The 23,490-nt window shown below is 51.0% G+C and overlaps 3 protein-coding genes across 4 annotated transcripts; 2 read left to right on the plus strand and 1 right to left on the minus strand.

Annotated features, from left to right (window-relative positions):
* The first annotated feature begins 1,522 nt into the window (after window positions 1-1,522).
* On the plus strand, window positions 1,523-14,636 carry GRPEL2 (GrpE like 2, mitochondrial). Of its 2 annotated transcripts, none has more exons than XM_086621432.1 (4): window positions 1,523-1,605; window positions 7,600-7,756; window positions 8,621-8,702; window positions 10,387-14,636. In XM_086621432.1, exons 1-4 carry the CDS (start codon window positions 1,538-1,540, stop codon window positions 10,740-10,742), a joined length of 663 nt encoding a protein of 220 aa, XP_086477558.1. In that variant the 5' UTR covers window positions 1,523-1,537; the 3' UTR covers window positions 10,743-14,636. The 2 variants fall into 2 exon arrangements, with proteins under 2 accessions (XP_086477558.1, XP_086477559.1); XM_086621433.1 differs by having other exon boundaries at window positions 1,523-1,604; window positions 7,587-7,756.
* Window positions 14,637-17,192: 2,556 nt separating this feature from the next.
* PCYOX1L (prenylcysteine oxidase 1 like) lies at window positions 17,193-20,175 on the plus strand. The gene is made up of 6 exons (XM_086621640.1): window positions 17,193-17,283; window positions 17,632-17,838; window positions 18,284-18,458; window positions 18,548-18,759; window positions 18,854-18,994; window positions 19,517-20,175. Exons 1-6 carry the CDS (start codon window positions 17,193-17,195, stop codon window positions 20,173-20,175), a joined length of 1,485 nt encoding a protein of 494 aa, XP_086477766.1.
* A 1,264-nt stretch (window positions 20,176-21,439) lies between these two features.
* On the minus strand, window positions 21,440-23,237 carry IL17B (interleukin 17B). Its single transcript, XM_009980734.1, has 3 exons — window positions 23,217-23,237; window positions 21,923-22,209; window positions 21,440-21,695 (listed from the first exon to the last, which is right to left on the minus strand). The coding sequence occupies exons 1-3, from the start codon at window positions 23,235-23,237 to the stop codon at window positions 21,440-21,442; spliced, it is 564 nt and encodes a 187-aa protein (XP_009979036.1).
* Window positions 23,238-23,490: the final 253 nt, after the last annotated feature.

A 23,490-nucleotide genomic window follows, 5' to 3' on the forward strand; every position in this document is an offset into this window, starting at 1 on the left:
AGGCAGCCCAGCTCTCCGCACTAGCCCCATGCCAGCTTTCAGGGGAGCCAGGAAAGGGACAGGGTTGTCCCCTGGCCAACAGCACATTCACACTATTGCTGCTGCAGTCAAACATGGTTTGCCAAAGCATGTGGTCAAAATGGAGCGAAGGGAAGTTTAAAAATTAAAAAAAAAAGAAAGGGTGCTTTCAAATGAGGAGACTGGAACAGAAAAAGAAATAGAGGAGGGTCATTTAGCACAGGCAGAAACAGGGACAGGGATAAAATGGAAAGGCCTAGGCTTTTGTGCTGAGGACAAGGGAGCAGGCCCGTCATCCACTCATGCTAACAACTGCCACAATTAACCTTTGGAGCTTGCTCTTTCAAAGCCCTCTTGTTAGTAACTGGGTAAGCAGCTTTTAATAAAAACACTGGCACTGGCAAGCCCGTTCCCCTGGCTGTAGGGAGCACGGTGGGTAAACTGCTCCTGCTCACAGTGAAATGGGCCAGGACAGGTCTGGGCTGGGCTCAGCGTCCCTGGGGCAGCGGCTGCTGGGGCAGGCGGGCTGTTTGAATCTCGTACACTAGGTTAATGACTGCAGTTAGCTCAGAGCCATGAACTTAGCTGCCTGCTGCCCAGGCTGGAGGAGCTCCCTGGCTCCCAGGGATGAGGTGCAGTAAAGCCTTGTTCTTGATGGTGCTTATCCTCTTCTTGGCAGCAGCTTCCCCGTGCCGGTTGTCACTGTTCCTGTCCCCTCTGGGACCTGGAGCCACACCATCCTCTCCTCGAAGCGTCACCTCTCCTGCTAAAAAAACAAGGAGCCTGTGCCCACAGGGGGGAGAAATGGAGCTGGATGACCACAGCCTGTGAAAGCACATCATAGAATGGTTTGAGTTGGAAGGGACCTTAAAGATGATCCAGTTCCAACCCCCCTGCCATTGGCAGGAACACCTTCTACTACACCAGGTTGCCCAAAGCCTCATCCAGCCTGGCCTTGAACACTTCCAGGGATGGGGCAGCCACAGCTTCTGTGGGCAACCTGTTCCAGTGCCTCACCACCCTCACAGTAAACAATTTCTTCCAAATATCTAATAAAAATCTATCCCTTTTTAGTTTAAAGCCATTACCCCTCATCCTACCACTACATTCCTTGAGGAGTCGCTCCCTGTCTTTCCTGAAGGCCTCCCATGGAGGTCATCCTAAGTTAAAAAGGCACATTTGGCCAAGGTTTTGGGGTTTTTTTCATGTTTATTCACCATGAGGTAAGAAACACTGTTTCTTCCACCTCCGAGCACCCTGCTGGCGAAAGGCTCCCTCAGTCCTTATGGAACAAGAGGTGAAACCCGTTGCGTTATTACCCCACTGAGCTGCGCTGCCAGCGGCAGCAGGACCGGCGGATGAAGCCCCAGCGCCGGATCCCGGGCTCCCAGCCCCTCCCGGCCGCACTGCCTGCCGGGACTCGTAGTCCGCGCAAGGCTTCCTGGGAGCTGTAGTTGGCGGGCGGCGCCGGCGCGTCGCTCGCCTCCCTCAGTCAGTCGTTCCGTCGGTCTGCGGGGCGATGGCTGCCCGCTCGCTGCGGCGTTTCGGGACCGTCCTCTCGCTTGGCGGCGCGCCGCGGTACGGCAGGTACGTGAGATGGTGTGAGCGCGGGAGGGGGGCTGCGTCGTCCGCCTCTCTCAGCCGTTAACGGCCGCCGCCGGGCCGCCGCGCTGACCGCTCCCCGCCTGTGGCGCGCTCGGTACGAGACGTGGCAGTGCCCCAGGCCCGGGCCCGCCGCGGCGCCTCGCAGGGCCTGGGCTCGAGGCGTCCGTGGGGTGTGGGCCGGCGCGGGGCTCTGCTGGAAGGGTGCCGTTCCCCCCGGGGGCCTCTGCTTTACCCTTCACGAGGGGCACGCTGCTGACCCTTAGCTCCTGAGAAGGCCTGGAACAAAAAGAGGCTTTCAATAAGCAAGCTCTTTCCTGTAAAAGTTGACATTTTGAGGAAAAACTCGTTTTCGTTTTTAGGGAAAAGTGTTTCTGTGGTCAGTAAGTCACGTTGTGAGGTGGTTTCCTGCGGTTACACGTATCCATGGGTGATTTCTGCATCTCTCTTGCCCAGCTGGACCATTTTTCACAAGCTGTGTGTTTAATTTGCTTCTCAGGTTTTATTTTTGGTAATGATGCAATGTCTGTACTTTCAGTGTGTTTTAGATGGTTGAGGGAAGAGGGCCCATTGAATTGTGTCAGTATTTAGAGAGAAGAACAGCGTCCAGTCATACTTTTGGACTTTGTGGAATATGGCTTGTAAAAAGGAAATTCATAACAGGTGCTTTGGTCATTTGAGTGAAGTGTGGGCAGATGAAAAGGGAAAAAAAAAAAAGCCAAAATGCATGTTAGTTTATCCTAGAGTTTTCTTCTCGGGGGAAAAAAAAAAAGCCAAGAACAAAAGACTATTTAAATGTGATAAAATAGTTCCGCAGCACATAACAGAAGCAACCGTGTTTGGGACTAAACGTAAAGATGTGTTTCTGAAAGTCCTTCTGCTCTCTTATGCTCTTATATACATGAAAACTGCTTTGCCCCTCTCAAAGTCTGCACCAAGTTTGAAATAGGTGACTTTGATGGGGCCTGAGCAGGCTTCCTTCATGGAAGATCATTGGAACCTACGGTTGGCATGAAACTCTTCTTTGTACGCAGGTTCTCTGTGGCTATGCCTGTGTTGCAGCCAACAGAAGCGGCTCTACCCAGCGAAGCGGTGGGTGGTGAGACCCAGACACCCATGCTGTACTCATCTCAGGGACTTCTTACGCTGGACTAGCTGTAATCTGGGAACCTACTGCCCAGTTTACAGCCATATTGTGATAAGATGTGTGTCGTAAGCTTGTTCTCCAGTTTCATCGAAGAGGAATCCACATAGTATTAATCTCTGGTATCACTCCCTGATGAAACAGAGCTCAGTAATTGAGGGTGATTAGAAGATTTCCTGCCAAAGCAGTCAGAGCTAAAACTCTAATGCAGATGTTTCTGCATGTCTCAGCGCTTGCTTTGTCCTGCTAGTTTGGGAGGAGGAGGGAGTGTTTAAGGAGAGATGGGGCAGGACCCTTGTGTTGGGAGGGAACATGGCAGAGTCAGTTTGGGATTTTGAGTATCATGCCTGTGCTCCAGAAAGAGAGGAGATGCTATTGTTCTGACCAGACAGACCTGTTCTCATCATTTAAATTCTAATCTTTGAAGACAGTTGGCTACAGTCAACTCCTTGGCTACATCTATCTATTTGGCTTTCTGTGACATCGGTCCGTAAATCTTTTTGTATCATCAGCTTACTTGTATAATCCCTTCACGTGCTCTGGGACTTCCACGTGTCTGTCACTTTAGGATGTGTCAACTTCCTCCAATGTGATTTCAGCCTATTTTTAGGGCAGCTGTGGTCAGGACTGTGCTTAGAAGATGAAGCACAGTGCAGTGGACGGACTGTAAATAGCACTTGCCCTTTTTAGTGAAGTAATTCTTTCATCCTGAAGGAAGAAGTGAATTGAGTGGTGTTTTCAGTTCTGCTATTAAGCAGAATTCTTAAGAAATCAGTATTCTTAAGAATTCCCTTTGGAGTCAACCTGTGGGTTTTGTTTCTTGCCTGCAACTTTTAAAGCAGGGTCATCTGAACAGCACGTGATACCCAGGGCATTTCACTGCACGGAGGAGTGTTCTGTGACTCGGTTTCACAAGCTGGAGAAAGGAGTCCATGCTGGCAGCTCTCCGATTCACGTAGGCAGGTCCCTGTAGCTGAGGCACCAGCTTGTTCATGCTCCTCTCCTCCTACACACCACAACACACCCATTTGTGTAGTGTAAATCACTTGCAGAGGGAACTGAATTTTTTTAAGACACAGGTGAGGTGCCTGGCAAGGCTGCTTTCTCAGCTGTGTTTCAGGTTCTTTTGTTCATCATGGCTAATTTCCATCCCTGCTGCTCTTTAAATGAAATGTGAGATGATAAAGGACGAAGCTTGTAGTTGGTGCTTGCTACAGACACACCTTTTATTTACAAAGAAAACTTTGCAGTTGTTTAAAGCTTCACAGATTGATTTTGAAGGCTCAGTGAAGGGGATTGTCCTCTGTCCTCATCTCCAGTTTAGTCTACTTTCTATAACTTTGAAAAAGTGCTATGTTAACCAGTCAGCAAAACAAATGTGACAAGCATCTTGAAAATCATTCAGGATGGGGTCTTGTGCCCCAAACAGATCTCTCTGCAGCAAGGGATAAAATGTGGGATTTTCTTCTGTGCTGTCATTCCTGGAAGCCAGAAGCGCAGTGGCTGGGCAGCTTTTTGAAAAGTGCCTGTTTAAAGATTAGTGCGAGGAATGTTCTGTTCTAGAGCAAGTGTAGGTAGCAGAAGCACTTTCAGACTTGCATTTGGCATAGAATGTGTTGAAAAGGAGTGGTTTGACATATAGAGCATGTTTTAAGTACGTACTTAAAAATTTACATATGCAAATGTCTTCAGGTGGGAAAAGGAAGTTTGTCATTAGTGTTGTGGGAGGTTTGGCAACCTTGTGTTAAAGATAAAATAAGGGAACATCTAGACTGCTAAGCAGGGAGTGGTAGGAAGTGCTTGGTGGTCTTTGGGCAGATGTGAGTCTGTGCTTTGGTCGTAGAGCTGAGCCGATCTAAGCCCTGGCTGCCACCCAAAGGGAGACACCTCTTCCCTTCCTGATATTCTCCCTCCCACATCTCACCAGGCTTCACACGTTTGTCTTCTCTTTTGTACTAGCACTCATCTGATCTGTCAGCAAACCTATTCAGGGACACAGACAGAAAAGTTTTTGCTTTGTAGGTTTAGTTTTCAGCTGGTTTAACTCCCTGAACCTTCATTCTGCACAGCTCCAGTACTGGAGTAAGGGGGGCAAACCTGTCCCTTCCAGTTGCCACTGTAAGCTCAGCTTAGCTGGATTGCTGAACAACATTTAGGCCTTGTGACCTATTTGATAGACCCAGAAACAAAAGCTGTGCACTTCTGCGACATCGTACCCAAGCAGTATAGACTTGCTGAAAAGTAAGAAAGCTTAATCGTGCAGGCTTGGTAATGTGAGTTCACCTGTATTGCTTCTGGGGCCTAAATTAGCATCTCCGTGCAGTGTTGAATTGTGCTGTATAAACACAGAAGTTTGAGTTGGTGCCAGTGCAGTGATTTCTGTGCCATGCTGCATTTTGCTTGGTAGACGTGCACTTAGTATATGCAAAACCTTTCTATTAAAGAGGATGTTGAAAGCCTGCCCAGAGGAAGATCCCAGGTGTTCCCAGAAAAGGAGACACCCTTCCTTGTTAAGCTATACTGAAATGTTTCCTGAATGGAGCTGGTTTGGAAGTAGATTGAACTTCCTTCTGCGGACACGGTTCCTGGTGTAAGGCATGAGAGAGGGGTGAGCTGAGGGTTCAGCCTCATTCTGGCAGGAATGGATCCTGTATAGGTCACTTTGTAAAAGCAAGTGGTGTAGGAGGGGAAGTGAAAACTGTGTTTTGCTCTTGGAGTGACAGCATTGTTACCGCAGGTGAAGCGCTTTCTGGAAAAGAACAGAATGAAGTGAAAAATATTTTATTTTTCAAAGTCTCTAGTGTGCTGGCTTTATCATCTTCTGATCAAACTGCTTTCAGACAGACTTCTATTGTCTAGTTTTGGGGAAACCTGTGAGATTGTTACAGTATAGAGTAGGCTGTTAAGCACCTAGGCGGTGTTTATACAGCTCAATCCAATTATCTGACTCTTTGGTTGTTTCATCATTTCATCTGCAAGTTGTGGAGTCAGCTTCCTGGGTGAGCTCCACCTGCTGTACCAACAGGAACCAACAAGCGTGCTTTTTTGTTGAAAAGCATACTTGGGATGAAAAAGTCGTTAGAAACAAGGAAGGTTTCCTCACCTGAGGCTTGGACTTGTTTTGGGTTTCTTTGCCTTTGCGACTCCTTTGTTGCCAGTAGAGATAAAAGCAGTTAAAGTGCTTAGAACTGTTGGAGAATCATAGAATGGCATACGCTGGAAGGGACCTCAGAGATCATCTAATCCAACCTCCCTGTCATGGGCAGGGACGCCTCTCAACTAGACCACGCTACTCAAGGCTCCGTCCAACCTGACCTTGAACACCTCCAGAGAGGGGGCATCCACAACCTCTCTGGGCAATTTATTCCGAAGTCTTACCACCCTTGTACTGAAGAATTTCTTCCTAAGATCTAACCTAAATGTCTTCTCCTTCAACTTAAACCCATTTCCCCTTGTCCTATTAGTGGACACTCTTGTAAAAAGTCCCTCCCCAGCCTTCCTGTAAGTTCCCTTCAGGTATTGAAAGGCAGCTATTAGGTCCCCCCGAAGTCTTCTCTTTTCAAGGCTGAACAATCCCAGCTCCCACAACCTGTCCTCGTAGCAGAGGTGCTCCAGCCCCTAGATCATCTTTGTGGCCCTCCTCTGAACATGCTCCAACAAATCTATGTCTCTCTTATGGTGGGGACACCAGAACTGGATGCAGTATTTGAGGTGGGGTCTCACAAGAGCAGAGTAGAGGGGAAGAATCACCTCTCTTGACCTGCTGACCCCACTTCTCTTGATACATCCCAGGATGTGGTTGGCCTTCTGGGCCGCATGAGCGCACTGCCGGCTCATGTTGAGCTTCTCAACATCTAATAATAATAATAATATTCTGAGAATACTAGGGACAATTTTCAGTTGACATGTTCAGTCCCTTTTGCAAACGCAGCTAATGGAGCTGTGAAGGCCATGGCAGAAGGCTCCAGAATATTTTGGAAGCACACAACTTGGTTGTGTCTCTGACAGTTCTCTTTCATTTCTTGACTGTTTTTTGCGCACTGGACATGAAAGCTGGGTACAGTCTGGCGAGTGCTACTTTGTAAGAAGAACTGATTGGCAAAAGGTTCAAACTCTCCTGCTCTTTATGCAATAGGGGGAAAACTGAACACACCAAATACTGTGTCTGTTTGCACGCAGAAGAGCAAATGGATCAGAGCATCTGAGAATTGGATCGTCCATTAGCCAGCAGTTTGACATGCGTGTGTATTTCCTTGCTTGTTGAATTGCTCCACGGAAGTCCACAGCCATTCCACTGGTGCGACGTGCCCTCTTGCCATTGCTGTACCATCTTAGGAGACAGGCTAGGCTCTGCCTGCCTATCTTACTAAGTGCCATGGGTTTGCAGATCTTGCTAAATTCTGCTCAGAGCATTTGGGGTTTTTTTAATAACTGTAAAAACAGCTTTAAACTACCTGCCTCTTTTTCAAGACTACCTTGCAAAAATGTTTCTGAAATTTGTCGTTCAGTGTTGACCACCTGTACTGGGAGGTCAGCAAAAATGCAACACACAACTTGTTGTCCTGTGGAAATCTGACTCTTTTCAAGGTATGTCAAAGAAATGTTGTACAGCTTCTGTAGTGACATGTGAGTCTAAAATAAAAGAATTTTTCAAAACATCTGTCTCTGTGTTTCTGTGCTAGTCGTCGATATTTTCTGAAAAGAGCGAAAATTTTATCTAGAATCCTACATACCTTCTTTAAGACAGCCTGCTTTTATTAATGACACTAAGCTGGAATTCTTGTTGACCCTGTTGTTACTTAACTTCCCTTCTTTGTCACTGGTTTGTATTTCAGGGGGTCCTCCTGTGTTTTCAGCACTGCAGCTCAGCAGAGAAGTACAGGAGATGAGTGTGGCCCAGAAGATCCCCATGATGAACCCAAGCATCCCCTTTCTGACTGTGCCTTAGAGCACAAAGCCCTCAAATTGGAAGAACAAGTCCGGGATTTAACTGTGAGTGTGCTGCTGGTGGCGTTGCAATGTCTTTCCTTCGGTCCTCTTGACTTGGTCTGTCTTTCAGCCCTCGCTTTTTCTGTAGGCCCTGTGACATGCACACAACACGACTGTGCTATGGCAGCCTTCAGAGCAGCTGTGCTCTTAAGTGTGAGAGCGTGCACTGTGAAAGTACAGTCTGGCTTCCCCAGAAATAACGTCTGTCTGTAGTATGTAGGAGCAAGATCCTGGCAGGCAAAACTGTATGTTGGAGATGGTCTGGTCAATTCTTTCACAGCATTGTACAGAGGGAAGGGCAGTAGCTTTGCCCTGATAAACATCACATATTTTGTTGTGCTGAATCCAGGTTGTTGGAGAAGGAAAGTCCTCTTTAGTGACAGTGGTGTGATGGAAATGGTAGGGATCATGCTATAGGGATTTTGAAGAACAGATGTGACGAAGGAGAGGATTAAATACTGCAGCTCCAGGCAATTCTGGAGACAATTGCCCTGAGAATACTACTTCACCAAGTGATAGCCAGTTGCAGATCTGTTGCCAAGCCCGCCAACCTGCCTGCTGGAGAAAGGAGTGTCTCAAGAGCTGCAGTGAGTCATGCAAAAAGCAGCAGCCTGACAATGTGGTGTTCAGTTGAGCTGCACCCTGAATGCTTCTGGCCTTCACTTGGCTCTTTTGAGGGAGTGCAGCTGTGCTGATTAATCAGTAGGAGAGGGACTTGGGTTTGCATGTAATGAAAACGCAGGAGCTCAACACAACCTTCTGACATGAAGTGGGCTTATTTTAAAGCGTTTCTAAGGGATTGCCAGCTGTCAGGAAATGGGTTTTAACCTCCTCGTTTGATGTCTCCCCTTGGTATTGTGGTTACAGGAGCGATACCGGAAAGCCTTGGCAGATTCTGAGAATGTCCGGAGGAGAACGCAGAAGTTTGTGGAAGATGCCAAGCTCTTTGGTAAGCAAAGTGAGGCAGAGCTGTGTTTAGTGCAGTGGCCTGCCTGCCTGCCTGAGCATAAAACGCTGATCAACAGCTTTTCTCTCCCCCACCCTCATTCATTGTAAAGTCTGACATGATGTTTGGCCTGGACTCTTGGTGTGTCTGAGCTTACTCGCTGTTTTTTGTGTGTGTCCAGCCAGGTCCTATCAGTGACTGTTTTATGATTTATTTTTTAAAAAAATAAAATAGGCCCAGTGCAATTGAGCGTAGTTCTACTGACTTGGTTGAAATTCCGCACTCTTAGCTGTGTCATCAGATTGTGATCTCCTGTACTATATGAACAGCCTCTTCTCTTTTTGCTTTAGCTTTTAGGTGATAGATCTTGCCTGGGACAAAGGTTGTCAATTCCTGTATCAGATGTTCTTTAAAACTGCTATAAAAAGTATTTTAGCATCAGAGGAGCAAGCTGGATTTGTAGCTTTGACAACAGAGGCAGGTGAAGAGGGAAGAAGCTGCGGTTTAATTGTTGCACTCTGTCAGCGCCACCTCTGAGAAAGAGGAACTGTTATTCTCCATAATGCATGAATGTCGGGGATGGGGAGGGATGGTTGTTAGTTAATTCCAGTACCTTAGAAATTAGAGCTGCTGTATTTTTCTTACCACTCTACTCCTTGTGCTATAAAATGGCTGTTGAGTTCTGGGATAATCAGCACTGTTGGTTTTGAGGTGTGTTTTTCCTAGCTCTTTGAATTTTAGGTGCATTGTGCTTCAGATTTGAAGAAGAATGACGTTCTTTATTAGAAGTTGCTCATGGAGTGAGGCACGGGGGTCTGTAGAACATTAAAACAGACTCTGGTGCAAGAGGAAGTGGTTGGCAATCAGTCTGCTTCTGTCTGCTCGAACTTCGTTGCTTCTCCTTCATGCTTCTTCGTTCTGTGCATTTTTAAACGTGTGTACAACTATAGACAGCACTACACTATTGTTTCTCTTTCTCTGTTTCCTAATGTGTCTTTCCAGTAAGTTAGCTATGGCATCTATGTAACTGAGGGAGGCTGGTTTTCCTGACATTTCTACACAGTATAATACACCACTTCTGGAAATGTATGTGATCTAAACCCATTTTTCTAAATGAAAAAGACTGCATGACTTTTTCACGACAAATCCAAGGACCGTTTTGTCCAGTCCTTTCATCGTGATTTTAACTTATTCATCAAATTATGGGTATAATTTTGAATGGTCATGTATTATTTTTACTTCCCCTCATTGTGTTTGTTCCTCATGTGTATGGGCATTTGTGTGAGTTGTTGGACAAAACGTTTATGTCTGTGTGACTGTATGAGAGGGTGTGGAACTGTGTTGTAAATGACAAGTCGTAGTTGCAAGAACCTTTTGGAGTGAAATACTGATGCTCTGCTTTGTCAGGTATACTATATATGTATGTATGTGTTGATGTGTATAGAGGTGCCTTTCCTGCATCTACCTTGATTTGGGGAGTCTTTACATTGCTACCAATGTAATGCCAAAGCTTTGGCTGTGGGATACAGAAGACACTGTCTACTGTCACTAAAGTAACAGTTCAAATCAATTAGCAGCTTTAAAGGTGCTTTCAAACTGCTGTGGCTTTGTGCTTGTCATTGATACTGTAGCTCTGTATGTTCTGTAAACTGCCCTTCATTTACTTCTTGCTTCTTTGTGCTTGTAGGGATCCAGAGCTTCTGCAGGGACCTTGTGGAGGTAGCAGATATCTTGGAGAAGACTACTGAGAGCGCTGCAGAAGAAGCGGAGCCTAGTAATCCGAGTCCAACCCTGAAGAAAATCTACGAAGGCCTCTCTCTCATAGAGGCCAAATTGCAAAGTGTATTTGCCAAACACGGCCTTCAGAAGATGAACCCTGTTGGTGGCAAATATGATCCGTATGACCATGAAATAGTCTGCCATGTTCCAGCTGAGGGAATGCAGCCGGGCACAATAGCACTGGTGACTCAGGATGGCTATAAACTCCATGGTCGCACTATCAGACACGCACTCGTCGGCGTGGCAGTAGAGTCGCAGGAATGACGTGGGCTTACCCATTGGCATCTGGGACTTTACTGAGCTGAGGACCCCTCAGCACTCAGTCACAACTGCAGCTGCATGTCTTTACTTATTTATTAAGCTAGGTTTGTATTGTATGTTGGCTTCTTTATAATGTGTGCAGTCATTTTGCCATTAATTCTAAGGTACTTGTATATTTAATAATCCTTTGTGGAGTATATGGAGTAGTACTAGGAGTCCTGCTATTTGTCAGAAACATGGCACTGTAGCCCCTTTCTCTGTCGCTTGTTTCTCCCTTAAGACTCATATGGGGAAGAGGGGAGATACAGGAGAGAAAGGGAAATTCTCTGAGAGCTAAGGAATCTTGTCTCCTGGTTCCACCTCTGAGACAGACTCCTGCAGTGGCCTTCAGGAAAGTAACTTCTCTGCCTCAGTTCCTGTATCTGTATTAAGGGAATATAATAATACTTATTGACCTACCTCACAGGGATGTGGTGAGGCTTTTTCTTTGCAAAGCACTCAGAAGAGGAAAAGCCCAAAGGGCTGAGTATTATTATCAGGCTGGTTTTGTTGTCGTCCCTTGTCCCTGGACCCCTCAAATGAGGATGAAGATGATCACTTGAAATGACATTTAGGGGCAGCTTTTTCTCATGTGACTCCAGGAAAAAAATTCCAAATTAATGAAATCTCTGTTGTACTACAGTTGAATAGGGATGAGGTTTTAAAGAGAATTCAGATGTTAGGCCGGACTTTAACGTGTTAGTATTTGTTCTCCAGGTAAAACTTCAGCTTGCCTCCTTGTTTCTAAAGGTCAGACAAAGAGTAGTGGTTCTTGGTAGAGTCAGAAAACTGTTTTTGAATCTCTTTTTCTCCAACCAAAAAGTATATTTTAGAGGAGAGTAATCTCTCTTCCCTGATGGGTATTTGTACAGCTTTCAAGCATGATAAATGATATGCTCTTCGTTGCAGCTGCTGGCAAAATGGAGATGTGCCCTTAAGCAGGAAATCTGGACGGTTTTATTTTCTCAGCTCTCCAGTAATGGCACTCGGATACCACTAACTTCCAGTTCGCATTCAGATTCTACTTTTGTGTGGTCATAGTAAATATTAAACCTTTGAGGTTTTGGTGCAAGGAGAAAAATCTTTTCTACTGAAAGTCTCAAGTGCCCTTGAACCAATTTTAGCAGCGGTGACAAGAAAGCAAGGGAAGCAGAAGGCTGAGGAAGTGAAAGCTGACCTCAAGCCGTCCTCTTTGTTGGAGACATGTTGTTGTCACAGCATGGCATATGTATTTCCCAGTGGTCCTTTTGCCTGGGAGTCCATTTATCTCAGCTGAAAGGATGCAGTCACGGGGTAAGATTGGAATTTAACCCTTTACAGAGCAGCAAGCAGTATATTGACAGAAGAGTTTTATATAAACCAGCCTATGGTCTGCACTACACAAAACCAAGGCAAGAATCATTGCTTTCAGGTTGTTTCTGACCGATTCGTTAATTCCTGCCTTTTTACTTTCTGGAACTGGATCCATGGTCTGACAGTTATTTGAGATCTACTTGCAAAAACTCTTTACTTATGGTGGATGCCGTCACTGGTTTGGAAGAAAGCTTATTCTTCTCCCATTCCTTTGCAGGCTTCAGTTGCATAATCCTTTTTGGTGGACTTCAAGATTACCGCAGCTATCGACAGTCCGTCATCTGGGGAGACTATGTGCAGCTAGTCAGTTGTCATTCCAGAAATTTAAGGAAGATGCATATTTCTAATACGCTCCATGCAAGCTGCTTTAGCGACAGCTATATGCAAGTGACTTGGCAGTGGATTCCTTTTGAAGTGTGATTTTCTGCCTCTGTGTAGTTAGGTTTTCAGGCAAGTACTTGAGATTTCAACCCTGAAACAGTGCTTCATGGCAGCATTAGATCACTCTGGACAAACCTCTTGTTCAGTGCTCGCGTTGTTGGAAATTTCAGAGATATACAGGACTTTCTGTTCATTGTTTTGCTGGTCTGGGTTCACCAGGTTATGCTGTTACTCAAGACAAAGAACAGGTAAAATACGAAACGTGGCAATGCATGTCTTGCTGTTCTGCCTCAAGACTCTCTGCTGCCTGTCCTGAGGAAACCGTGTCTTCAGTGGGAAGGAGCAGTTGGGTTCTCTGCTGCCTCCAGCCCCTGCTATATCAGCTGAGTCTTTTTGCAATATGAGGGGAGAGCTGGTTATGCAAACTTAACTTTCAATAAGAAACTTTATTTATAAGGAACTAAACTAAAAGCAAAGGCATTTTACACACCATGTCATTTTTCTGTCATAGAAAGGCTGCGGTTTACTTGAGCGGGATTTAAAAGTAGGGTGTGACCACAAGTGATGGGATCCAAATCCTCTTTAAACTGACCCACAGAGCCACTTGACTGTGAAAGTGTACTACAGCTACTTGGTCCACCTTCGGACTATTTGCCAAGCCTGTCTGTCTCCTCAGCTAGTATTCACCCATTTTTGCCTTAAAGAGAAACCCTAAAATGCACTGCAGACCTTCTGTCTGTAATGAGAGGTTATTGATTCAGCTTGTGTATCTGGGATCTGCTTTCACTGAGGCACTGTTGTGTGGCTAGAGCAGGAATCTGAGGGATCCAGTTCCTGTGCAGTCTTTCTCACCCTCCCACAGGCCCTGTTTAATTTTGGGCGAGCTATTTTCCCAGTTCATGCCCCAGTTTTTTTTCAATCTATGAAACTTCTACAGGATCTTATCGGGCTTTTATGATGATTACTGTAAGGTGTACCCATTGCTTAAAGACTCTTTTACAGATGTTACCAAAGAGATAAATACTGTGTCTGTCGTTTGTCTTAGTTTCTGCTTGTTTCGAATGGTGAAGTGAAAACTAAATAACCAAACCTGGATTCCATCACAAGAATCCAGATTTCCTAGGCAAAATTTGATTCTCTTGCCTTTCAAGCACACTTAGTGATCTCTTTTGTCATGGATGAGATTGCGTAAGGGTGGATTGAATTCCTCCTTTGTAGGTTCTTGTTCCTTGTCTGCCCTGTTTGTGTAAAGCTTGTGCACTCAGCACGGTGGGGCAGAGTCCCTGTTGGTGTGGTTCCATTGCACTATGCAGTTACACCAGAGGGGAGACCAACCCAGGAGCTGTTTCTGTCTAGTCACTTTATTCAATGACTATTTAATAAAACACAGGAGTACGTTAGCAGGGAAGGAATAGCAGAGGAGAGGAAGCGTCATGTACCGCTTAGTCATTTCCACTCTGTTTGCCCAGTGTGAACTGAAGAGCTTGAACTGGGAAAGCAGAAAACTAGATATGACGTGCATGGGATGGTGATGCGTGGACCTGCGTTTCTGCTCTTGGGAAGTGGGCAACCCTGCTACACGTGGGCATTTGCTTTGTTCTGTGACCTTGCTGTACCCCATCAGTGGGACATATGTGAGTTGAACTCCTGGACGAGTCTCCAGTGGCACTGTCTCATGAGCATGGCAGTGTCTTAACTGTGACCAGGAGCAGTGCAGAATGTGAATGTCGCTTTGTGAACCGTGAATTCTCAGTGCTTCATCGGCAGAGTTTCTTCTGTTGAAGACAGCTGTGATAAATCAATAGCTATTAGTAGTCCTTTAATTTTTAAACAAATGTATTTAAGTTTTATATGTGAATATTGTAGTATTTTTTTATTTTAAAACTTGAGATGTTTTGATATTACTTGCAAAGTCAAATGAACAAAGCGTTGCTACTCTCCAAAAATCTAAGTCCATTTAGTTGGTGGGAAGCCTGTATATATTGTATGTTTTTGTGTGTTTCTGTACTCTTTGTTTACCCAAAGGTTCTGGCTGTATGAAAGACAGACTGAAGTGTGGGAGTGGTGCAAGTAATTGACAATGGCATTTGAGTTAATGTTGGAAAGGGCTGATTTTGTTTAGGTGTCCAGATACTGTCCATTTGCTAATAAAAAAAATAATAATTGCAGTTGCTTTTTACTTTTTTCCTTGCCCCAAACTGCTGCTTGTTCTGACCACTGCTCTAGGTGGGTTGTCTTAAGTAAGGGCATGTCAGTCCATGGCAGTAGGGAACTTTGTTGAACGTGTTATTCACAATCCTTTAGGTGTACTTCAGGAAATGCACATGTGTGTGTCATCTTTCCTCACGCAGGTGAGTTGTCAGGGATTTCTGTGCTGATAAGCTGCCTGAGTGTGTTGTTCTCTGGTACTTCTGTGCCTGCTTTTGTGTCTGTTCCTAATAAGTTCACTGGTGGATCATCGTGTAGAGAAATGCTGGTGGTTCATTCCACAGAACTCTGCTAACAGTTGGAATCTTGAGATCTGGTTTTACTTTTGCCACTCTATTCTCTCACAGCTCCACTTTGCTGCATTTTTCCCTTTTTGTGTGCAGTGTATTGTAGCAGGCATACTGTATGGCAGCTCGATGAAGGATGGCTCAATATACAGTGTGTATTAACACTTGCAGTATCCGCAGGCGGGGTGTGATTTCAGGGCTTTGTTGGAGAGAAGAGCAGGCTTTCTCTGTAGGGCTGTGGTTGTAACAGATCCCATTCTCCCCTCGCATGTCCTCTGCAAAAATAGCCAGGCCTTCATTTTGGTTTTGCCTTAAGTCTTGCAAGACGTGGTGCTGTGTCAGTGAACCTTGCTTGCCTTGTTCTCCTGAAGCTCTGAATGCCCCTTGGCACCTCTCGCTAGAAAAAAACTTTGCAAAAAAAAACATTTACAAATGGCCTTTGTGGGGTGAGATCTGTGTTTCCGAGCTAAGGATCTGCCAGCAGTCCCCTTGTGATGTCCCGTTACAGGGGCTCTTCCTCATTCTGCCTAAAATGTGTGGGCATTGCTCGGTGTTTGCTAACCGGACTAGACCAGGAAATATTGCTGCCTGCTGCTGCGTTACTTAATTTCTGGCTCTGCTGGTTTTTCTCTGCAGCAGCCGTGGGAGCCGGGAGTTTTCAAACCACAGCCACTGCCATCTGCAGAAAAGCATCAGAGCTTGTGAGCAAGGGGCAGAGCGTTTTGCTTATGGCACGGCATTGCAGAACGCCTGCAAGCCGGGCACGGCCTGCCATGAGGGAGGCAATCGGGAACAGTTCTGACCCAGACTCCTTGGAGCCTTGTTGCCTGTGCAGCCGGATTTCTTGTCGCCCACAGCCATGGTGACATCAGGCCGGTTAAGTAAGAGCTTGTTAAAACCTGAGGCATGCTGTGAAGGTATCTGTGAGTGATATTTTAAGCTGCTTTGGGAACGTCACCTCCCCGTCCTGGTGGGTTGATACTGCCCGTTGTAAGGACTTGGGTGGGCTGAGCAAGGGTCATTTTTGTCTGTGCCCTCCCAAAATGATCACACCTGAGTTTCAGGGTTGTGCATGCCCTCTTATGCAGGAACTCTGAAGCAGCTCCTGGCTGGAGGAAAGGAGGGCACCTGTGATTGTGTTGTGTTTTTCCTGAGACTAAGTTCAGATGATGGATCCTCAAACTGAATTTTGCCACTTGGTACAGAGCCAGCCCCGGGCTACAGCAGGCTCGGGGTCTGTAATTACATGTCCTGCCTGTTCTAGAGTTTTTTGCTCAGTCTTTGCTGTCCTTTGAGCAGCAGCAGGCTCCCAGATGGGATCTCCATGGCACAAGCTGCTTGTTCTCAGGCGCCTTGTTCTGCCCAGGGCAGAAAGTACAAGTGAAAGCTTGAAGTGCCCTTGCTGATGCATGAGGCACTGCAGGATCCTGCCTGCTCCCCTCAGCCGGGTACTGAGCACATGTGCCCATGTGCAGACTGAGCACATGGAAAACATGCTCCTGCAGCAGCTTGGCCTGAGCAGTGCCCTACGGCACAGCTCCCAGCACGCTGGCAGCAGGAGAGAGGTGGTGCCCGGTGGGCACTCCTGGCTTTGGGCCCTTGGTTCAGTGTTGGGTTGATGGCGAGTGTGATGCTGCTGAGCGTCCTGGTGGACTCGTAGCCAACAGGTGAGGAGCAGAGGGCACTGAGGATCCCGCTGTGGCTGTGCCTGGGGTTGTTCGTGTGCCGCGCCGGGCACTTCTGGACACTGAGGGTCTCCTCTGACCCTGTTCTCCGAGGATGAGCGCTGGAAGATAACTTATCACAAGGCCTGCTTTATGCCTGCGTTTGTACCGCTGCTGCGTCTTCAGTGAGCCTGGTGCTGCCCCTGCACCGCTTTCCCGAAGCCAGGGAGCAGTGCCAGGCCGTTGGAATCCCTCCAGCTCCGCGGGAACAAAGCCCGCTCCCCTCCCCGCGCTCGCCCTGCTCTTCCTCGCCTTGCCGACCGCAGACGCGCTGGCTCAGGGCTTCCAGCGCCGGGCCAGGCCGCCCCCGCTCGCCGGGAGCGGACTCCCCGCCTGCGGCCGAGCCGCTGCCCGGGCGGGGCGGGGCGGGGCGGCAGCGGGGGGCGCGGGGGCCGAGCCTGCGGTGAGGGGCGGGCCGGGCCGGGCCGGGGCGGGCGCTGTCGGGACCCGCTCTCCGCGCCATGGCCGTGCCGCCCGCCGCGCTGCTCCTGCCGGCCCTCGCCGCCCTCCTGGCCTCGCCCGCCGCCGCCCGCGCCCCGCCGCGCAGCATCGGTAGGAGCGGGGGGGGAGTACGGGGTGGGGAGGGGGCACCCATCCCGGGTAGCGGTAGCACCCGGCCTCCTCCATGCCTGCTCGCCTCCGGGGGTGGGAGAGGGGCCCCGCGGGGAGCTCGGGACCCCTCTGCGGCGGGAGCACAGCGTGCTGCGTGCGGTGCATCCCTGCGCCGCCCTCGCTGCATCCCCGCCGGCTCCCCGCTGCATCGCCGCCCTCGCACACCGCGCTGGCCCCTTCCCTCCCCGCGGCCGGGGAACCGGGTGTCCGGTTGGGGGGCAGCGGCGCCCCCCTGCTCTTTCGGGGTGCGCTGCTGACTCGGCCGCCCTCGCCCCTCTCCGCCGGCAGCCGTGGTGGGTGCCGGGCTGGGCGGCTCGGCCGTCGCCTACTTTCTGCAGCAGCACTTCGGGCCGCAGGTGCAGCTGGACGTGTACGAGCCGGTGGGTGTGGGTGGCCGGCTGGCTACGGTCACCGTCAACAAGCAGCAGTACGAGAGCAGGGGAGCCTCCATCCACGCCCTCAGCCTCCACATGCAGGACTTCGTCAAGATCCTTGGTGAGCATGGGCATCCCAGCACTTGCATGGCCTCCCTCCCTGAGCCGGGGTCCTGCACCGTGGGGTCGTGGGGACCCTGCTTCCAGTCCACCTTGGCATCCCAGGTGTGCAGTGACCTCCTTGCTGTCCCTGTGCCCCAGCCCTCTTGTGTCCTGGAAGAGAAAGGGATGGGGCAGCTCAGCAGAGCATCAGGGTGAGAGGTCCTGGTGGAATTAGTGCATGAGAGGGGAGTCACAAAATCCCACCAGTTTATCCCAGCCCAACATGTCAGCTCTGTGGGATACATCAATATCTAGGGTCTGGCTGGGCTCCCAGTGCTCCTCCAAGAGCATCTTTGCCTGCATCTCTGCTGTGATGGTGTTTGGCACCGGCCTTTCCCAGCAGCCGGCCAGCCCCAGGGCGGTGTGCCAGCCTGATGGGGCCGGGACCCCTCTGCTCCTTGCAGGCCTGAAGCACCGGCGTGAGGTGGCAGGGAAGAGCGCCATATTCAGCGGGGAGCACTTTGTCCTGGAGGAGACCGACTGGTACCTGCTCAACCTCTTCCGGCTCTGGTGGCACTATGGCATCAGCTTCCTGCGCCTGCAGATGTGGGTGGAGGAGGTGATGGAGAAATTCATGAGGTAGGAGAGCCTGCAGGGCTGGAGGGGCACAGGGTGTCTTGCCTGGCACCAGGGCATCATCAGGCACCCTGTGCTCCTGTTTATTCCAGGATCTACAAGTACCAGGCACACGGCTACGCCTTCTCTAGCCTGGAGGAGCTGCTGCACTCACTGGGGGGTGACGCCTTCGTCAACATGACGCAGCGCTCGGTGGCCGAGTCCTTGCTGGAGGTTGGCATCACACAGCGCTTCGTAGACGATGTCATCGCGGCTGTCCTGCGCTCCAGCTATGGGCAGTCGGTGCTGGTGCCTGCCTTTGCAGGTGAAATTGGGGACCCCTTCCTCTCCCATGTGACTCTTCTCCCTAGCATCCCCTCCATGGGCAGGCTGAGTCACTCTCCTCTTCCTCTCCCCAGGAGCCATGTCGCTGGCAGGGGCCCAGGGCAGCACCTGGGCAGTGGAAGGAGGTAACAAGCTGGTGTGTTCAGGTCTACTGAAGCTGACCAAAGCCAATGTCATCCCAGCTAGGGTGACAGGCATCTCTCTGCACAGCTCGGGTGAGCCTGGGCATGGGATCTGGTCTGGGTGTCGCCAGGGTGAGAGGCGAGTTGTGGCAGCATGGGGATGCTGGGGCAGAGAGGGAACCTTCAGAGGGTGAAGAGCCTGGTAAAGCATTTGGGCAACGGCCCAGGGATCTGTCCATATCCTCCCCTTGTCTGATCTGGTGAGGGCCCTGCAGTACAGACCTCAGCCCTGGGATTTCCCTTCTTCCCTCCTGAGGTCCCTCAGGTCTCTTTCATGGCACCGTCCTTGGTGCAGGCTTGCTCCCCTATCTAGCAGAGCAGAAGGGTTGTGGGAGTGGCCTGTGCTGGCCCACTGGGCTGGGCTTTTCTGCAAACTTTATCCCACAGGCTTGATAAAATGCTCTTTCCACTGCCCTAAAGCATCAGCAACTCATCTGTAATGATCAAGTGCTATGGTCCAGCACTGAAAACCAGGAGCTGGAGGCTGTGCTAGAAAAAAGGGGGCAGGGCAATGGGGCTCGAGGCTACTGCTAACTGTCCACCTTCTCTTTTCAGAGGGGAGAGCCCTGTACCAGGTGCACTACGAAGGCAGTGAAGGCCAGGGCTCAGCTTTCTATGACATGGTGGTGGTGACAACTCCCTTGCACCCCAGCAGAAGCAACTTCACCTTTGAAAACTTTGAGCCACCTATCACTGACTTCCTCGGAGCCTTCCAGCCTTCTGTCACCTCCGTGGTGCACGGCTACCTCAACTCCTCTTACTTTGGCTTCCCTGACCCCAAGCTCTTCCCCTTCTCCAGCATTCTCACCACCGACACCCCCAACCTCTTCTTCAACGCCATGGACAACATCTGTCCCGTCAACATCTCAGCGACTTTCCGTCGCAAGCAGCCTCAGGAGGCTGCGGTGTGGCGTGTCCTCTCCCAGCAACCGCTGGACAAGCAGCAGCTGAAGACTCTCTTCAGGTCCTACTACTCGGTGCAGGTGACAGAGTGGCAGGCCTATCCCCGCTATGATGCCACCAAGTCCCTCCCGCCCATCGTGCTCCACGAAAACCTCTTCTACCTCAGCGGTGTGGAGTGGGTGGCCAGCTCCATGGAGATGATAGCAGTGGCAGCCAAAAACGTGGCCCTGCTGGCTTACAACCGCTGGCATCAGGACCTGGAAAAAATTGACCAGAAGGACTTGATGCACAAGGTGAAGACCGAGCTGTGACGCCCAGGGGAGGTGGTGGGCCAGGAGCTTCTGTGTGTAGTAGCCTGGGGAGTATTTATTGCCTTGGGGACACCAGGGAGTTTGGGGCTGAGGGAGAGGGGATGGGCTGTGTCCCAGATGACTTGACCGTGCGTTGCCTTCAGGAATACAGTCCCTGCCCAGTGTTCCTATGTGTCTGTGCTTTGTGCCTCAGTTTCCCTGTTCCCCCTCCCCAGGCTCTACTGGGAAGGAGCCGGTGCCTTTTCCTGTGAAAAAGGGTCAGTGTGCATCTGGTTTTGGGAGGAACCTCAGGAGGCTTTCAAGGACAAGACAGGCTGCATTGGCAGCAGATCGGTTGCTCTCAGTGAGCTACCCAGCTCCTGCCACAACCTCTCCTGCTTTCCTGGCTTTGCCCCCAGAAAACTCGCTGGTGGGGCTGGCCCCAGCTGAGGCAGGAGGTCCTGTGGCCTCTCCCATGCCATGCGTGCATGTAGCCTAGCCCCGCTTGGTGGCCCAGTGCCCTGGGGATGGGCATGCAGGGTGGGCTGTTGCAGGTCCTTGCTTGCAAGGAGAGGTGCCTGCTGCCCAGTGCTCCAGGGGCATCCAGGCTATGTTTTGGGATGCTGAAGAGCCTCGCTGGCAGAAGGCTGGGCAGCACCCACCCCTGTGCCCCCAGGTGGGCAGGGGCAGACGAGTAGCATGATGGCCAAGGCAGGGGGCAGCTCAGACGGGGTCAGCGATGCTCTTTATTCAGGACCTCAGAAACCACCCAAACTACCTTCCACTTCCACCACTCCCTGGGCTGCGTGGCCCAGCATAGAAGAACGTGGAGGTGGGGGGGGGTCTGGGGAGGGCCGGAGAGAACTGGGCCCTCCCAGAGCTCTTGCACTGATGGATCGAACAAAGGCAAATGGGAGCTGTGGGGAGGGACACGGCCTGATCCTGCCCAGCCAGAGGGATCTGGGGGCAGCTGCCTCCCCCTCTCCCCCAGCCCACTCTGCGGAGCTCCTCCCTGGAGGTGAGGCGGCTCGGCATGGTGTCCTGCTGTGGGGCTGGCTGCAGGGCTGCGTAGCTGGGTGTCCCCAAAGTGGCTGCTTGAGCTGAGGCTGACGGAGTCTGCAGGGGGATTTCAGGGAGCTCTTGAAGCTGCCATCTCCTTCCCTAGGGGCTCTCCTCACCCTGATGCTTGGCTGGACAACCCTCTCCAGAGGGCTGGGCAAGCTCAGGAAGCAAGAGCAAGCTGGTTAGATGCCCATGCATGGCTGCAGGGGTTAGCTCGGCAACCTCAGAAGATGCAGGTGCAGCCCACAGCAATGGTCTCCATGACCGTCTGGTACTTCTTGTGACACTTCTTCCCGGAGGGCTTGTGCCCCACCTCACTTGACACCTGGCAGAGCAGCCGGCGGACAGGCAGGCGGCTGTAGATAGGAATGCTGGCCATGGTGCGGTCCTCCTGCATCGTGAAGGGGTTGATGCAGCCGGTGCAGAGGCATCGGGCCTCAGGGATGTCTACTGGGATCCGCATTGCATCGTGGTTTATGCTGGAGAAGACAGAAATCAAGATGAGGCTGGAGACATGGTAAGATGGGAGGCAGTGGGTGGCTGGGGACAGGTAGGGTAACACCTGCGCGGGGTGAAACAGGGTGCTGTGTCACATCACACTCCCCAGCAGCCACTACAGCCCCATGATGCTGGAGCCATGGCTGCCGCAGTGCTTGCTGGCATGGAGCCACCATGCATGTCCCTGAGGTCCCTGCCCCAAGCTCACCTGTAGGCCCAGGGGGACAGGCTCCTCCGGTTGGACCTCCAGAGCCTCAGGTTGACCTGGCACTTAGTGTCTCCCGGTTCGGAGCTGTTCCTCAGCTGGCGCACCATGTCCTGGATGCTGCGCTCGTACTCTGCCACAGAGGTGTAGGAGTCGTCTGGGGCCCAGGCCAGGGCAGGGTTGGCAGTGGGGGATCGTGCCAGGCCCCTTCTCCTGCTCTTCTCTGCCTTGCTTTGGTCCTTTGCTTCAGGTACCAGGACCATGGCAAAGGTGACGATGCAGAGGAGAAGCTGAGGAGGAAGGAGGATGGTGCATGGCTGCCCAGGCTGCAGGGCTGGCACAGAAGGGGAGCTCTCCCACCTCCCGTGGGTCACGGGACCATGGCAGGACCACATTGACTTTGGGGTGGCACACACAACCCCCAAAGGGCAATGCTGGCCTGTGGGCTAGACCCGTGGAAGCACATGAGGGCAGTTTGCAGGGGTGGTGGACACATGGTCATGGTGATTCCCTGGCCCCAGCCCCAGGAGATGCTTGTGTCTGTGAAGCTCCTTGTCCTGGTTGCAGCTGGCAATTTGCGTAGCCTGAAGTGCCCCTGTTTGCGTTGCCCGGGCTGTGCCTGGTCCCTTCCCTGCCCACCCCGAGGCAGCTGCGTACTGGGAGGGATGGGTACACCCTCAGCTCAGGCTGTACCTGGGAAGCCTCTGGTTTAAAAGGAGCTTTAGAGATGAGACAGTCAAGAATGGGATCTTTATCCAAACCCTCCTCTCCCTCCCTCTGTGCGCCGAGGACGGTGAGAGAGAAAGAAAGATGCTTTTTCCTTTCCTTCTCCCTCCAGCCTCGCAGGGCCGAGCTCCCGTGTGCTGACACCCGGCAGGCTGCCCAGCACTGAACAAAGTTGCTTTCTGTAGTCGTGCTCCCTGCTATTCGTGTCCCTGCAGCCAGCCACAGGCAGCCCCACACCCCGCTCGCCGTCCCGCACCCTGCTTGCCGTCCCGCAGCCCCGCTCACTGTCCTGCAGCCCTTCCCATGGGTGTGCGGTGCCTCGGGGCAGGGATCGCTCGTCTGGGCTGTTCCCCCCCCAGTCCCGGACAGCCCGGTCGGACTGTCACAGCTTTGCTCTCCAAGGCTGTTGCATCCTTGCTGTGCCAGGCATGAGAGCAATGGGCTTGGCAGGCCACAGTGTGCATCTCCAAAGCAAACAAACTCAGGTAGCCACCCATAAACAAGCATGCAAATAATTGTATTAAAGAAGGAAGACAAGGGGTGAGCCCTGAGCCGCCGTGCAGTCACCTACCAGGTTTGGAACCAGCTCCATCGCTGCAGAGGGGCTGCCGGCCGCTGTCCTGCAGTGTGGCTGGCACTGACGAGCCAGGGAGCTAAAAAGGGAAAGCCCCAGCCCCCGGCTCCGCTCTGCCGGAGGTGTGTCCGGTCCCTGAGGTGCCAGGGAGCCTCAGCCCTGGCAGGGCTGGGGGCCAGTATAGTCTGGGACTTGGCCACCTGCCACCTCCCTGGGTGCTGGCTCCACCTGCCACTGTGGCTGTGGACGGTGGCTGGTGCCCTCTGGACGG

The sequence above is a fragment of the Tauraco erythrolophus genome, chromosome 16 (genome assembly GCF_009769465.1).
Source record: "Tauraco erythrolophus isolate bTauEry1 chromosome 16, bTauEry1.pri, whole genome shotgun sequence".
Lineage (NCBI taxonomy): Eukaryota > Metazoa > Chordata > Aves > Musophagiformes > Musophagidae > Tauraco > Tauraco erythrolophus.